This window comes from Neoarius graeffei, chromosome 19, assembly GCF_027579695.1.
Source record: "Neoarius graeffei isolate fNeoGra1 chromosome 19, fNeoGra1.pri, whole genome shotgun sequence".
Taxonomy (NCBI): domain Eukaryota; kingdom Metazoa; phylum Chordata; class Actinopteri; order Siluriformes; family Ariidae; genus Neoarius; species Neoarius graeffei.
Window position 1 is genome coordinate 56,516,892 of NC_083587.1, and position 17,731 is coordinate 56,534,622.

The window sequence follows — 17,731 nt, forward strand, 5'->3', positions numbered from 1 at the left end:
GCTTTTCGCTATGGACTGCAATGAGCTCGTTGCTCTTTTTTACCTCGGGGTTATCCAGCGCTCTGTGCTTGGCGTGGTGTTCCGAGTGATGTTGCCCGGTGGCATCACGGTGACTATGAAGGTGGTTTGGGACAAACCTTCGTGCACCTTTTGGTGGGATTGTGTGCAGCTACACCATTGGAATTACATCTTGACCCTCTTTTGGTGTACTTTTTTTTTTTGTAATTGTAACGCGACCTTGGGTGTGAGGAAGGCACTATATAAGTTGAACTTCTTCTTCTTCTTCACTGGTGAGCATTTTTTCCAAGGTTGCACCCCATTGTAACCTCGCTAAAGAAGCTCAACAGTCAGAACCTCAACACTACCATGTGCACTACAATGTAGAGAATCCGATAACATGGTCTCGCAGTTGGTGGGAGCTATTTTTACTATTTTTACTAGGCTTGTTAATTATCTTGAACATTTTTTCCAGAATTAGTCATATGATGAGAACAGTAACAAAATGTGTTAGATATTTCTGACGATGACATTTGCACCTTACATTTAAACACTTCTTCAAGCAAAAATGAAGACACTAACTAGTCTCCAATAGTCTTTACGTCCAATGTGATGTGTACATAAAGTCGCTTCTCTTAGGGAACTCGTTTATTTTTCATTGTCTGCATTAATGCTCATAATGACCTTATTATATGTTTGAGTTAAATTGCATTACTTGCTGCTTTCAGTCTAGTTAATTGGATTTCCAGGCAAACATAACACGGCATTGGGCAGCACACTGGAGCTTTGACTTGCCTGGCGGGCTGGCTAATGAATTGATGATTTGTTCACCCTGGGAAAGGCCGATAACTGATGATGGTCCAGTGTTCCCGCTGGTGGGACAAAATCCATTGCTATTTCAGCAAGTTAAAGAGATGTGTGTGTGTGTGTGTGTGTGTGCTTTTTTTTATACTTTTGAACTGCTCTGATGTTGTGTATGTAGATCAGTTTCTGTGTTTTGTCCATTTTTGTCTAGATATCTCAGATTAACCATAAAGAACTGTTTATTGAGTTGATAAAGAGGGTTTCCTATTGCTCCAAACATATTGTGTGTCACCAGACTCACAATTCACTGTGACCTTGACACGGCGAGTATCTGGCTGCGCCACACCATTGCTCGTGATGCACACAAACTCTTCAGCTTGATGCCGTTTGATCTCTGTGATGTCCAGAAATTCTCCCTCGTACGTGCGTCCAGCTGCAAGCCAACACAAAAACGACAAAGGGGTTAAATGTCACATCTGAGCCACCCTGTAGGATGCTAAAGGAACAGCTGAGCCGAGTGTTCCTGTTGCTAATAATAAAAAAGTAGCGCACTCCCAATGCGATTGCGCTAATTAGCGGCTGCTGACTCTCAATCACTGTTAGCATGTTTGATCAAATGGGTTTATTTAAACTCAATGGGCCTAATTGATGGTTTATTTAGCTGCGTGATCAAAATGTTTGGACTGTGGCCGGCGTGAAACATTGCCAAAATGAATAATGTTTAGTAGACGTAGTGTCATTTAGCTCAGAAATGAGCTACAGCACTTCACTAACGAGGCTGGATGGTGAGTTGACGTTTATTACAGAAATTTGACAGAGTGGATGGATGTAAAAGGCACAGCAAGTTTTAAGGAGAGGGAGAAAGCAGGTTAGTGGTGCTCCAATGTATTTCTCTTGAGTATTGTCAGGGAAATGGATGCTTTTAATTCAAAGTAGGATAGTGGAAAGTTATCGTGAAAAATATTCAGTCTCTTGGTGCCATCTTGTTTAAATGATTGTTTTACGAGGCAGATTTTTGAGACGTGTGGGTAAAGTTAATATGTAAATCTTTATTTTGAACTTATGCTAATTTGGCAAAGAGAAGGCAAAATGATCTCTTGCTTTTTTGTTTAAGAGCCATTTTTTTCACAAAAAAAAAAAAAAAATCTTCCTGCTAAATAATCTCATCAAGATGCCCCAGGGAGTTACATTTGCCAAGAATGCCTGCCCTGATTAAAATTTGTTGCAGGACACTTAACCCGGCCTTATGCTATGCTATCTTCATGTCAGGATTCTTCATCTGAAAAATGCTCAACATCCAAAATTCTGTGTGTGTATCACCTCTGTATGACCTGAGCACAGTTATACTGTAATGATATGTAATTTTGTACACTTTATCCCTTTTTTGCTTCCCCACTTTCCTAATATGGTCAGTATTTCCTATTCTTGCTACTTGTTGCCATGACGATTAATTAGCCTGACTTCTTACTTGTTAAACCTTGGAAAAAGATCAAAATGCTTTTTTTTTTTTAAAAAAAAATGTATTATCTTGCTATGTTAGCTCATGTTATCTTGGGCCAGATTTTTAAATGTACATGAATAAAATTTCTGGAAGCAATCACAGGGGTCCAAGCACTACTTTACCCTTTGAAACGCTATCAATTTAACTACCTCTGAATGATCTAGGGTATAAAGATTTCTTCTTAACCAGTCAAATTCTGAAACTCCAGCTGTGAAATTCCTATCTAGAGCCTCTTTCAAAATAGTTTGCTTTCCTGGTGTGCTTTTGAACTATATATCCCTGCTGCATTTCATTCAAAGCCCAGTTTCCAAAGCAACTCAAGTTAAAGGCGAACTGAAGTCATTTTTAAACTTGCTTTATTTCTTAATTAACGTGTTATTCAATTATGTTTTCGGTTTTAGTAACCTGCGTGGGTTTCCTCCGGGTGCTCCGGTTTCCCCCACAGTCCAAAGACATGCAGGTTAGGTTAACTGGTGACTCTAAATTGACTGTAGGTGTGAATGTGAGTGTGAATGGTTGTCTGTGTCTATGTGTCAGCCCTGTGATGACCTGGCGACTTGTCCAGGGTGTACCCCGCCTTTCGCCCATAGTCAGCTGGGATGGGCTCCAGCTTGCCTGCGACCCTGTAGAACAGGATAAAGTGGCTAGAGATGATGAGATGAGATGAGGTTTTAGTAACCTTATATCGTGACTTGTATTGGCAACTAATATATAGAAGAGGAAATATGTCAACGGAGGATGATGAGGGATAAATAGAATAGGGTTGATTGTTATATTAGAACTAACTTAGTATATGGTATATATGGTATATATTTATTTATGGGGATAGTTTATATCTTCATATTTACAGGGATAGGTATGAAGTAGATATGTATTTTTGTAATTAAATATTTATATGGATATTTATGAAGTGCATATATGGTATGTAGTATATATTTATTTTTGTAATTATATATTTATATAGATATTCATGAAGTGTATATATGGTATATATTTTTATAGGTGTATTAATGTAGTTTGGATTTCGGGGTAGTTAAAAAGGGGTGGGAAATTAAAAAAAGTATTGTACTTCTTCCCACTCCTTTTTCGAAAAATGTGCGGTGTATTGTAATGTCTTAGCTCTTTATGTTATTAGGGCCCGAGCCCGAATGGGCGAAGGCCCTATTGCTCTTGTAAGAGTTCACTATTCTTCTTCTTCTTCTTTATTTTTCTCCGCTGTTGGGCCATTTTCGGGGCGCTTGCCATGGGCGAAAACGCACGAAATTTGGCACCAGTTCCGAGAATTGCCACCGCTACTCAGAACCAAAAGCCCAAACTTGGCCGGGGCTCAGGGCCTCTATAGCGCCCCCTAAGTCGTTGTGATTTTGGCCTCCCACATTAAGGTGCCTGGTTGCCATGTAGTTTGTAGTAGTGGCATGCCATTTGGTACGCATATGTATCTCACTAAGCCGGACAAAAATGTAATGCCAATGCATTAGCCACGCCCAAGAGGAAGTGAGGTAATTTCACTTTTGTGCGAAATGCATGGCCACGAAGACGGCGCAACTCCTCCTAGACCGTTCATAGGAATGTCACCAAAATTGATACACGTCATCTACAGACATGGCCGACAAAAGCTACTAAATACGTTTCACATAGGATAAACCGTTCGGAAGTTATACGTCAATCAATTTTCAATGCAAAATTTTACATGCTTAAAAATTCATAACAAATCTTCTAATTGCTCAAAACTGCTCATACTTCACACGCAAATCACTCATTGGGCTTCTGACATGTTACCCACTTTCTGTGATATTTCGCCACTGGGGGCGCTATTTTTGGGCAAAAAATCCAATCTTTCCTCAAATTTGGTCAAACTTCACGGCCACCCTCTTTCTACCTCCCATGTCATGTATACCACATTTTGGGAATTTTCGTCCATGGGGGGCGCTGTTTTTGGCCGACGCAATTGCTCCAAAACGGGTTTTTGGTAAATAATTCCATAATGCTTTTCCTTCACACCACTACCTTGTGATAGTACGTTGCTGTTGTAGACACTTTTTTTTCCAACTCATAATCGCTCGTGTACAGCATAGCGCCACCTACTGACATGGGAAAAACCAAAAAATTTATTCTTCAAAAATCTATATCTCATCTTCTATTTACTCAATTGTCATCAAACTTCATACGCAAACTCTTCATAGCTCACCTGACATGTACGCCAAATTTTGTGCACTTTCGCCCCTGGCGGTGCTGGTTATGGCAAAAATGATATTGCAGCTTCTGATTTGTCAAACTTGGCAAGCAAACTCTTTACAAGACCCTTATTGGGGCGCTTGCCATGGTCGACAACGCATGAAATTTGGCTCCTTTTCCTTAGACTGCCACCGCTACTGAGAACCAAAAGCCCAGATCCAGGCGGGCCTCAGGGCCTCTATAGCACCCCCTAACATGTTGTGATTCTTGCCTCTCGCTTTAAGGTGCCTGCTTGGCATATAGTTTCTAGTTATTATTATTATTATTAGGGCCCGAGCACCGTACAGTGCGAGACCCTATTGTTTTTGAAGGATTATTATTATTATTATTATTATTAGGGCCCGAGCACCGTACAGTGCGAGACCCTATTGTTGCCATGTGTCCAATTCTGTGCTTTGTCGCCATTGTGGGAGTAATGGCTCTTGCCGAAGAAGCTGTGGAAGGTATTTCGTGGGGACGCATGCCCCCGCCCCCCTTGGCCGCTGGCGCGAGGGCCCGTCAAGGCCGCTTGCGGCTTTAATTTTATTTATTCTTTTTTTTGTCACTTTCTCGTTTTCTTTCTTTTGTATGTACAAATAGTTACATACTTTTTTTATACATGTTCGAAATAAAATAAATTCATTCATTCATTCTAATTGCAATTAAATATTATACTTACACTGTTTTCCAAACGAAATATTGCACAAAAAAACAGTTTAAATGATGATTACTGCCTACTTTTTTCAAACTTTCCTGATTGCTATCAAAACAAACAAAACTTCCGGCTTGATTACGTCAGCATTCGAAAGAGGGCACACGCGTCTTTTGATAACGTTGGCAGATGTTGGTCGATTTGATTTCCGCTGTACGTTTTACTTCCGTCCTACGATGTCTCGCACAGGTCTCAATGAATCTCGTTTATGGCCATTGCTTTGACATATGGACTGATATATTACATAGCATATTTCAGACACTCATAACTTGCAGTGAAAAAATTGCTATCAAAAATGCATTCTGATATTTAATAAAATTAGATAAATAGAATTTTGTTCATAAAAAATTGCCTTCAGTTCTCCTTTAAGATCATTTTAAAAAACAGACAGACTTTTCATGTAATGTTCACTCTACCAGGTAGCAATGAACCTTGTCCTCAGATGCTTTTATGAAGGTCAGTCATGAGGTGTGTTTTCTAGAATTAACTCTCTGTCTTACAGGAAAAATGTGCTTTTAGGCTTTGTCAAGTAGGGTTCTAAAGTTTTAGAGCCAATCACTTACTATTGGTTCTAAAGGTAGATTTTTACATGTAGAAGTTTTTGTTTACTTGTCAACTGAGGAAGCCATGACCTAAAGGTTAGAAAAGCAGCTTTGGGACCAAAAGGTTGACGATTTGAGTCCCAGGACCAGCAGGAATCACTGAAGTGCCCTTGAGCAAGGCACCTAACACCCAAATGCTCCCCAGGCTGCTCTGGGTACGTCGCTCTGGATAAGAGTGTCTGCTAAATGCTGTTAATGTTATAGTGTCCTCTAGTTCCTGATATATTCCCCCACAAATATATCATGCTCTCACATTTGAATTACAGTATGTCAGTCAACTGGTTTAAATGATTAGATTGCTAACTGGCTAGTATTAATGAAGTTATGCTATCTGTTATAAATAAATAAATGGAGTTTTTGAAGCATTATGAGATCAGCAATTAAACAATTAAATAATATTGGCTGGCATTGAGTGGTATATCAGATATATTCCATTCAGCTAGCATGATATTGAACGAGTCAGAGACAAGTAGCTGAATGGAATATATCTGATATACCATGAGAAAAAGCCATTATTATTATTATTATTATTATTATTATTATTATACATACACATTCCTTTCACATGTTTAACGCATCTTTCTCTTTCAAAATTCTCTCAAAATCTTCTGTATTTATTGAAGCAAACCTGGCAGCCATGTTTGTTTACAAATTGTCACAGTCGCTTGCTAGCGCTGAAGTTTTACGTCTCTGACGTGTGACATCATGTTGTCTTGACAACCATGCAATATTGTAAACCATATTCAATGCTTGTTCTCCATTGGGTAGAGTGACGTAATACATGTAGGATAAGCGATATGCTAACAATATTGCATGCTATCAAACCAAATGAATGAAACCTGCTAGAAGGGAAAAACCTGCGTTTTTATTCCATCGAAAAAGTGTCCTGTATGAATAATAATATTAATTAAAGCCGCAAGCGGCCTTGACGGGCCCTCGCGCCAGCGGCCAAGGGGGGCGGGGGCATGCGTCCCCGCGAAATACCTTCCACAGCTTCTTCGGCAAGAGACATTACTCCCACAATGGCGACAAAGCACAGAATTGGACACATGGCAACAATAGGGTCTCGCACTGTACGGTGCTCGGGCCCTAATAATAATAATAATAATAATAATAATAATCCTTCAAAAACAATAGGGTCTCGCACTGTACGGTGCTCGGGCCCTAATAATAATAATAATAATAACTAGAAACTATATGCCAAGCAGGCACCTTAATGCGAGAGGCAAAAATCACAACACGTTAGGGGGCGCTATAGAGGCCCTGAGGCCCGCCTGGATCTGGGCTTTTGGTTCTCAGTAGCGGTGGCAGTCTAAGGAAAAGGAGCCAAATTTCGTGCGTTGTCGACCATGGCAAGCGCCCCAATAAGGGTCTTGTAAAGAGTTTGCTTGCCAAGTTTGACAAATCAGAAGCTGCAATATCATTTTTGCCATAACCAGCACCCCCAGGGGCGAAAGTGCACAAAATTTGGCGTATATGTCAGGTGAGCTATGAAGAGTTTGCGTATGAAGTTTGATGACAATTGAGTAAATAGAAGATGAGATATAGATTTTTGAAGAATAAATTTTTTGGTTTTTCCCATGTCAGTAGGTGGCGCTATGCTGTACATGAGCGATTATGAGTTGGAAAAATAAGTGTCTACAACAGCAACGTACTATCACAAGGTAGTGGTGTGAAGGAAAAGCATTATGGAATTATTTACCAAAAACCCGTTTTGGAGCAATTGCGTTGGCCAAAAACAGCGCCCCCCATGGACGAAAATTCCCAAAATGTGGTATACATGACATGGGAGGTAGTAAGAGGGTGGCCGTGAAGTTTGACCAAATTTGAGGAAAGATTGGATTTTTTGCCCAAAAATAGCGCCCCCAGTGGCGAAATGTCACAGAAATTGGGTAACATGTCAGAAGCCCAATGAGTGATTTGCGTGTGAAGTATGAGCAGTTTTGAGCAATTAGAAGATTTGTTATGAATTTTTAAGCATGTAAAATTGTGCATTGAAAATTGATTGATGTATAACTTCTGAACGGTTTATCCTACGTGAAACGTATTTAGTAACTTTTGTCAGCCATGTCTGTAGATGATGTGTATCAATTTTGGTGACATTCCTATGAACGGTCTAGGAGGAGTTGCGCCCTCTTCGTGGCCATGCATTTCGCACAAAAGTGAAATTACCTCACTTCCTGTTGGTCGTGGCTAATGCATTGGCATTACATTTTTGTCCGGCTTATTGAGATACATATGCGTACCAAATGGCATGCCACTACTACAAACTACATGGCAACCAGGCACCTTAATGCGGGAGGCCAAAATCACAACGACTTAGGGGGCGCTATAGAGGCCCTGAGCCCCGGCCAAGTTTGGGCTTTTGGTTCTGAGTAGCGGTGGCAATTCTCGGAACTGGTGCCAAATTTCGTGCGTTTTCGCCCATGGCAAGCGCCCCGAAAATGGCCCAACAGCGGAGAAAAATAAAGAAGAAGAAGAAGAAGAAGAAGAATAGTGAACTCTTACAAGATCAATAGGGCCTTCGCCCATTCGGGCTCGGGCCCTAAATATTGTACTGGTGTTGTGCCACACTAGTCCAGGACAGTGCCCCTCTCTGCCAGCAGAGGCCACTATCTCCAGGCTTCGAAGCAGTTGTTCACTTCCTTGTTTGTACTATACAAGCATGTGGCTTTCGCGGTCTTGCCAGTCTTTTGTATTGTGGAAGTTCTGAGCTGCAATTTCCCTATTTGTGTAGTCATTCATTCATTCATTCATTCATTCCCCATTTTGCTCCTGCTTGTTTGACTACTTTCTGGATTGTTCATTTTGATGATTAATGTCATTACTGTGCTTGATCATACCCTGATTAATGATTTGGAATATGGATTGTATTGTAATAAACTAAGCACATGGAGCCTCACTTTCCTTCCAAGTCTGGTTTGTTACTTCCTATTTACAAGCAACAAACATCTTGACCCATCATTTTGTTGCTTTTTTCTTAAGGGAAATTGCATCAGATTGTAATTGGATCTCCATCTAACAAACTTCACCTGAGCTAATAAAGTATTGGATCGCCTTTACGATGGCAACAGGACATTAACTAAGAGGAAATTAAGACTGGAAGTCAATAAGGGCCTGTTAAAACATGCAAATGAGGAGTTTTGCTAATGTGATATGAGTAGTGTGTTTACTGGACAATACTGTAATGAGCTCTGGGATAGTCTCTGTAGAAAAAAAAAAGTGACAATACACCAATCAGCGATAACATTATGACCACTGAGAGGTGAAGAGAATTACATTGATTACATATCTCATTACAATGGCACCTGTTAAGGGGTGGGATATACAAGTATTCGGCAGCAAGAGAACAGTCAGTTCTTGAAGTTGATGTGTTGGAAGCAGGAAAAAAATAGGCAAGCATAAGGATCTGAGTGACTTTGATAAGGGCCAAACTGTGATTGCGGAATGACTGGGTCTGGGCATTTAAAAATGGCACATCTTGTGGGGTGTTCCCGGTATGCAGTGGATAGTACCAACCAAAAGTGGTCCAAGGATCCAAAGGACAACCGGTGAACCGGCGACAGGGTCATGGGTGTCAAAGGCTCATTGATTTGCATGGGACACAAAGGCTAGCCCATATGGTCCAATCCCACAGAAGAGCTAGTGTAGCACAAACTGCTGAAAAGGTTAATGCTGGCTAAAACAGAAAGGTGTCAGCATTAACGTTGCCCATTTTTCCTGCTTCCAACACATCAACTTCAAGAACTGACTGTTCTCTTGCTGCCTAATATATCCCACCCGTTGACAGGTGCTGATGTAATGAGATAATCAATGTTATTCACTTCTTCACCTGACAGTGGTTTTAATGATCTAGCTTTAGCTTTGATGCGTGAATTATATTGATGGTTGCAATGCCTTTAAAACAAGTTCTCCAGTTTCATTTTTTCCCCTGTTATAGCTTTATATTTAACGTGATCCAGTGATAATCTGTTTTCACTTTCCTACATTACCCACAATGCGGTTCAGCTATCTGATGATAGTGGTTTAGTGAGATTTAGCTCTTGTTCATCTCTGTCTAAAGATAGCAATGCAGCAGCGCTTTAATCCTTGAGTCAGTCCAGCTGTCTCACCTCCTCATCTCTACACTCTACTCATACAGATTAGCTTCTCAAGTGTCAACTTGCATGCTAATACTGCCATCGAGCTTATCGTCTCGTAGTTTGCTAAGTAGACAAGCTGAGTCTCTGCTGGAACTTGGAGCAATGGTGGCATGTAGCTGCATTGCATTCTGGGACTTCAAGTCCTACATTAGGACTGCTGTCTCCGCTACTATTACAGTACTATGCTGGATTTCTTGTTAATATCAACTTGAATGTTTAACGTTGCTGGAAAATGATGAATAAAATAAAAATATGTCTCTTGTTCTTTTGGAGCTAACCTGTGATAAACCTGAACTTTATCCCATGTTTAAGGAAGTTTTACATTTTTTTCTCTCCCTGTTATATCAGAATAGGGGCAGCATGGTGGTGTAGTGGTTAGCGCTGTTGCCTCACAGCAAGAAGGTTCTGGGTTCGAGCCCAGTGGTTGACGGGGGCCTTTCTGTGTGGAGTTTGCATGTTCTCCCCATGTCTGCATAGGTTTCCTCTGGGTGCTCCGGTTTCCCCCACAGTCCAAAGACATGCAGGTTAGGATAATCGGTGGCTCTAAGGTGGGGTTTACATTAGACCGTATCAGCGGATCATCAGATTAACGTTTTTAAAACGATTAGCATGCACACAGCAACGCCAATACACGATTTGCGTGCACACAGCAACGCCAATACACGATTCGCGTGCACACAGCAACGCCAATACACGGATACGCTCGGCTCTGCAGGCATCCTGCGCTCCAAATCACTCCGCCCTGAACAGCGAGTGCCCTCTGGAGGGTGTGCACTCCGGCCCTGCGCAGCTCACAGAGCGCGCGAGTGAAGTGCACGAGCAGTGATTCGGGACTGAGCCGCTGTGTGTGTGATCCAGTGCATATCGGGCATGCGCGTCACTTACCACTTGCAAGTGGAAGGATGGCAAGCCTAAAGACAATCATAACTACACAATGGGCAGTATTTGCATCAGTATTTGCAGTATTTTCATACTTTTATACTCTTTAATGAAAGGTGATACAAGGCGGAAGTCCGTGCCGTTTTTCAGCAGTCGCGTCACATGACCAACGCCAGCGAATCAGGAAGGTGGATGTCACAGTGACGTTGTCCAATGACGACGCCAGCTAGAGCTCAGCACAGCGTATCCGCGTATCCTCAATGTTTACACAGCACCGGAGCTGACACGATCTGGATTGAATACGTGGACCCTAGCGGATTCCCGTTTCCCGGCGTTTCCAGGCGTTTTAATGTAAACGGACAGTGCATCCGCGAAGAAAACGAGACAGATACGGTCTAATGTAAACTTGGCCTAAATTGACCGTAGGTGTGAGTGTGAATGGTTGTTTGTCTCTATGTGTCGGCCCTGTGATGATTTGGAGATTTGTCCAGGGTGTACCCCGCCTCTCACCCAAAGTCAGCTGGGATAGGCTCCAGCTTGCCTGCGACCCTGCACAGGATATGCGGTTACAGATAATGGATGGATGTGTTTCAGGGAGGACTCTTCATCGAATCCATCTGTCTGGGTAAATATCTGTTTGTAGATTTATCTATGGGGAAGCCATGGCCTAATGGTTAGAGAAGCAGCTTTCAGACCAAAAGGTTGTTGGTTTGATTCCCTAGTACAGCAGGAATGGCTGAAGTGCCTTTAAGCAAGGCACCTAACCTCCAACTGCTCCCCAGGTTGCTCTGGGTACATTGTATGCTGCTCTGGATAAGAGTGTCTGCTGAATGCCATTAGTGCAAAGCCATGTTGAAATTGTTGTATTATTTAGCATGAATTTATGATTGATATACTCAGGAAGTATTTTAACATCAAGCTCCTTAAGCTGAGCCTAAGTAAGCCGAAGAGTTTAAATGTTTGGAGGACCTCATGTATATGTGATCATCTTGTATCTCCACCACTGATTATCACTGTAAAGGCATTTCGTGTGACAAACAGACTCGTCATGTAAATTCATAAGTCTAATCCAGGCTTGTAGTACTCGGGTCCGACTCGTGCCCTAGTTTTAAGGACTCGTGACTTGACTCGGACTTGGACTCGTGCATTAACTGCATTAGGACTCGTAAATTGAAGACAAGGACTCTGATTTTTCTTTATTTTCTGTAACATGCCATAATAATTTGGCACAAGATTTATATCTACATTAATTTTTGTACTAATTTCCTGCAAGAGTGTTACACCTGCGCACCTTAGCGTGTACATCAGATAGACTCTCAGGCACATACCGTAAATGACTCACACCTACACAGGATTAAGGTGCAATCAGCGTGCCTATATAAAAACTGTGAAAACACACTTTACGAAGTATTGAGTTGCATTGCTGACACATTACCAAGCCTTATTTCCTTGTCTGGTTTCCTGATCCCTGATTTCCTGTTTCTCGTCTTTGATCCTGCTGAGTCTATGATAGCCTGTTTGTGCCTCGCTCAACCTATTGCCTGTTTCACAGTTTTATGATTTTGCCTGCCATTCTGGATTGTTTACCTGTCTTCACTTGTATTAATAAACACACCTTCTGAACTTACATCCATCTCCCAACCATCTCTGACAGAAGGACATCACGTCTGACACTGTGATTAGCAGCACCGGAGCACCCCAGGGCACGGTGCTGGCCCCTCTTCTCTTCACCCTGTACATAGTGGACTTCTGCTACAACTCGGAGCTGTGTCACATTCAGAAGTTTGCCAATGACACAGCCATAGTGGGGTGTATCAGGGACGACAGAGAGGAGGAGTATAGGAGCCTGGTGAGGGACTTTGCCGTTTGGTGCAACGGGAACCATCCGCAGCTCAACACCTCGAAGACCAAAGAGCCGGTCATTGACTTTGGGAGATCCAGAGAAAGGTCATGACCAGTTCTGATCGAGGGAGTCGAGGTGGAGGCTGTGGATTCCTACAAGTACCTCGGGCTGTGGCTGGACAGCAAGCTGGACTGGACTTGCAACACCAACCACCTGTACAGGAAGGGACAGAGCAGGCTGTACTTCCTGAGGAGGCTGCGGTCCTTTAACATCTGCAGGAAACTCCTGTGGATGTTCTATCAGTCCGTGGTCGCCAGTGTCCTGTTTTACACCGTGGTGTGCTGGGGGGGCAGCACATCCAAGAAGGACACATCCAAGCTGGACAAACTGATCAGGCGGGCTGGCTCTGTGGTCGGCATGAAGCTGGACTCTCTGATGACGGTGGCAGAGAAGAGGACTATGGACAAACTACTGAACATCATGGATGATGCCAGTCACCCTCTGCACACCATCAACAACCAGAGGAGCCTGTTCAGTGACAGAATGCTCCTTCCCAAGTGCAGGACTAACAGACTTAAAAACTCCTTTGTCCCTCACGCCATCAGACTGTACAACTCCTCTCTGGGGGGTAGGAGGGGTAACAGGAGGACAGAGGACGGGAAGGAGCAGTAGCCTAGCCTGACAAAAAGCAATACTGGACAATGTGCAATATAAATGTGCAATACCTCTCCTGCTGGACTTTTTTCATATCTTATTTTTTTATATTTGTATTATGTAAATACTTAATTTATCTAGAAGTTTTCTCTATTTTCTATTCTCTGTTTATCCTGTAATGACGCTGCTGGAATTTTAATTTCCTTGAGGGAACCCTTCTGAAGGGATCAATAAAGTTCTAATCTAATCTAATCTAATCTAATCTAATCTAATCTAATCTAATCTAATCTAATCTAATCTAATCTAATCTAATCTAATCTAATCTAATCTAATCTAATCTAATCTAATCTAATCTAATCTAATCTAATCTAATCTAATCTAATCTAATCTAATCTACGCTCCCTGACAAAGAGAAGCACATTCACCTGTTCATATGTCATGTTCAGGAACAAACTAATGTTAATGGCACTAAAACAGACACCGTCAAATGGTATGGTTGGAGTCTTGTTCTCAAACTCAACTCGGATCAATAGTGACTCAATTCAAGATTTTTTTAATGACTTGGACTTGCACACTGGGGACTCGAGACTAGACTCGGACTCAAGGTTTAGTGACTCGACTACAACACTGGTCTAATCACAAGCCTAATCACTGCCCCTGTGAGTATTTGTACTCGAGTAAACTGGTTCTGCCGTCATTAATTTCAGAAATAAATTTCTCCTTATCAGTATTCTAACTTTTACACTTCAGCAAAGTGTCATTTCCACTCGCATGTTTTCTGATGTGCAAATGGAAAATTAGCATAAAAACAAGGGAGATGGAAAGAACACTAATGAGAAAGATGAAGAAATCTCTCCAAGGGTCTTTTGGTGAAAAAAAAGTCTCTTTCTGATTTATTAAACTATCTGTCTCCACATGACGCCCGAGTTCTCGTTTTATGCAAGTGAAAGCATAAAAAGCACAAGGTGAGCTACATGTCAGAAGAAAAGCAGCATTAACCACCAAATCCACTCAGGATTTGATTTCATTCCCAACTGCCATTCGACAAGCTCGCCCACAGTCCACTGCAAGATGACTAAAGACTTAATTCATAAAGCCATGTGAGCATTTCCCTGTCACAGATTTGCATGCCTGTTAATTGAAGATTAAGCCAGAGGATTATTAGCACAGCCACTGAGCTGGAGACGATTATTTTGCAATTGCTGTTGTTTACCCTGACAAGCAAATGCAAACCCAGCTACGACGTTATTCACTTATTCTCTTAAGTTATTAAATATCTCTCTCTCATGCCACTTCATCTACTCTGGCAGCCATTTCAAGCCCAGAGGCGAGACAGCGGAAAAAAAAAGAATGACATATCAGATCCAGACAATGGTGTTTTGTTTTTTTTTTTTTTCCAGGTAAGTAAGTAGACTGTGGCCTTCTTCACGTGAGCACCAATTTGTTATTCCCTCAGCAGTGAGAGGACAGAAGATGTGAAGGGAGAAGATGAAAAGCGAAAAGAGGAATCTGCCGCCCGTTAAGTAGACCACATTTTCTTCATTTTCTTTTTCATTTTCTCACAGCCGTGACACATGCTGCATTTTTTTTTCTTTTTTTGAAACCAGACCCGAGTGCCGGCTAAAATGGAATCCAACACTTGAAGACCACTTTTGACAGAACAGCAATTCTAATTGGAATCACAATAATGAAGTTCACATTAATACTGTAGACAGATTTGCCTTCGCATACACAGCGTCGGAAAAATACACCCAGGCATGTTTTTTTTTTTAGCTTGTATTTTTTTGCGAGCCGTATTTATTCTGTAAATATTTTTGATCTGCTCTGCCTCCGTCACCTCAGGAGACATGGGTAGAGTGTAAAAGAGACAGATGTGCAGTGTTCACGGATCAAAGATCTTCCATATCTGTGGAAATGTCTCCAGCGTGCGTTTGTGATGAGACCCGTGATGGACAGGGCTGATCTTTTGTACGACACGTGATGCTTATCTCTGACAAGGGTGCATCTGTTTGGGTGGATATTTTCCTGTCATGTGTGTGTGGTGTGTGCTCTGGTAGCTTTTAAGTGCCTTTAGGCTACTGACAAATTATATCGCTTCATTGCTTCTTCATGGAGGAGGTGAGAAAAAGGGGGCGTGTCTAACAGAAGGCAGATTTGAGGGGTGGGGAGGGGATTTGATGATTGACAGACATCAAGGTGTGCTGTTTCGTGTCCAAATGGCCACCTCTATCTCAACAATGCGGTTGTTCAGAAATACCAACAAACACTTTCTCCATGCCCTCTCTCGTTCCTTTTTCTTCCAGTTCTTGTAGCCCTCCTCCAGAAGGTGAGGTGTGTGTGTGTGTGTGTGTGTGTGTGTGTGTGTGTGTGTGTGTGTGTGTGCGCGTGTGTATATATTAAAACTGCTGAGTGTGTCAGTTTGTAAGGTGCCTGCAGCAAACTAGAGCAAACTCAGAGATTCTGCAGTGGAAAAGCTCAACTAGCTCACCTTCCTGCCACCACATACTGAGTCACAACAATTTAAAGGAAAAGAAAAACAAAACAACGCAGCCAAGCATGCAGCCAAAATCGCCTTTGGTTACGATCTCCTTTAGAACTAAAAATAGCTAGCTATTAGCTAAGTCATTAGCTAGTTCCTTTGTGCTACATAAACCCGTATAATGTCGAATCAGCAAAAACAAGACATATAGCACATCAGCTGGTCATGACTTTAAACGAATAAACATGTAATACAGAAACATGAATGATAAATAGATATAAGCAACTTTACTAACCTGATAATATGTTTAATGTATGGAATAAAATACAGCAGGAAAATAGTCAATAACATTGTGGTGTGATGCATCGTTTCCGAATAACAGCATGACCTGAAGTGTTATTCCTCTGATATCACTGCAAATAATTTGATGCAGTAATGACAATTATTATACATCAACGGCATAAAAACGTGTTCTATTCCCTTCTAGCAGGTTCCATTCATTTGATTCGATAGCATGCAATATTGTTAGCATGTCGCTTCTCCTACGTGCATTACATCACTCTATCCAATGGAGAACAAGCGTTGAATATGGTTTACGATATTGCATGGTTGTCAAGACAACATGACGTCACACGTCAGAGATGTAAAACTTCCACGCTAGCGAGCGACTGTGACAATTTGTAAATAAACATGGCCGCCAGGTTTGCTTCGTTAAATACGGAAGATTTTGAGAGAATTTTGAAAGAGAAAGACGTGTTGAACACCCGAAAGGAATGTGTATGTCTCATCTCATTATCTCTAGCCACTTTATCCTTCTACAGGGTTGCAGGCAAGCTGGAGCCTATCCCAGCTGACTACGGGCGAAAGGCGGGGTACACCCTGGACAAGTCGCCAGGTCATCACAGGGCTGACACATAGACACAGACAATCATTCACACCTACGGTCAATTTAGAGTCACCAGTTAACCTAACCTGCATGTCTTTGGACTGTGGGGGAAACCAGAGCACCCGGAGGAAACCCACACGGACACGGGGAGAACATGCAAACTCCGCACAGAAAGGCCCTCGCTGGCCACGGGGCTCGAACCCGGACCTTCTTGCTGTGAGGCGACAGCGCTAACCACTACACCACCATGCCGCCCCGAATGTGTATGTATGTATAATAATAATAATAATAATAATATTGACTGGCTTTTTTTCATGGCCTATCAGATATATTCCACTCAGCGACTTGTCTTCGGCTCATTCAATATCATGCTAGCTGAATGGAATATATCTGATATACCACTCAATGCCAGCCAATATTATTTAAATAATAGTTATACTTTTTTATCCATTTATAGTTACATTTAATGTTGTTAAACATCTACAAAGCAAGTTAGTTCCTGCTATTGCTTACATTATAGCAGCTATAAACAGTCCTTCTCCTTCAACGTTCTCTTGAACAAGACAAAAAATCAGCTTTTTTATCCAAAAAACATAAATCACAGTCCCACAGTAGAAAACCTGCTGACAAAGTTACAAAGCACCAACACTGGAGACGCCTTCTAAAAATGCTAAATAACGTCTCGTCACACAAAACATGTTTTTCTTAGTCAGAATCCACGCTTTGTAATTCATTCACATGGAACGCCTGTCTTTCAAGTACCTTGAAAGGTTACTATAGAAAAGATAGCGTATTAGAATAAGCGTATTACAGTAATATAAACCTGGGATTTTATATCTTCTCAGGGTTCTCTAGAAAATCTGAAGTAGTCGGCGAAAAAAAAAAGTAGTTGGTGGATCTGGAATTTGTGGTGGTGCACCAAAAGGGGCTCTAATGCTAGGGGGATCGGGGGCATGCCCCAACTCCAAGAAAATTTTGAAATTTACATGCCTTCTGGTGCATTCTCAGCTAATAAATG

General features: G+C 41.7%; 1 protein-coding gene across 1 annotated transcript in view; it reads right to left on the reverse strand.

The window, feature by feature from the left end:
• iglon5 (IgLON family member 5) overlaps positions 1 to 17,731 on the reverse strand; it is a 336,125-nt gene that overhangs the window by 11,154 nt on the left and 307,240 nt on the right. The window contains exon 5 of the mRNA XM_060900951.1: positions 1,103 to 1,234. Coding sequence (XP_060756934.1) covers positions 1,103 to 1,234 — 132 coding nt within the window. The remainder of the gene's footprint in view (positions 1 to 1,102; positions 1,235 to 17,731) is intronic.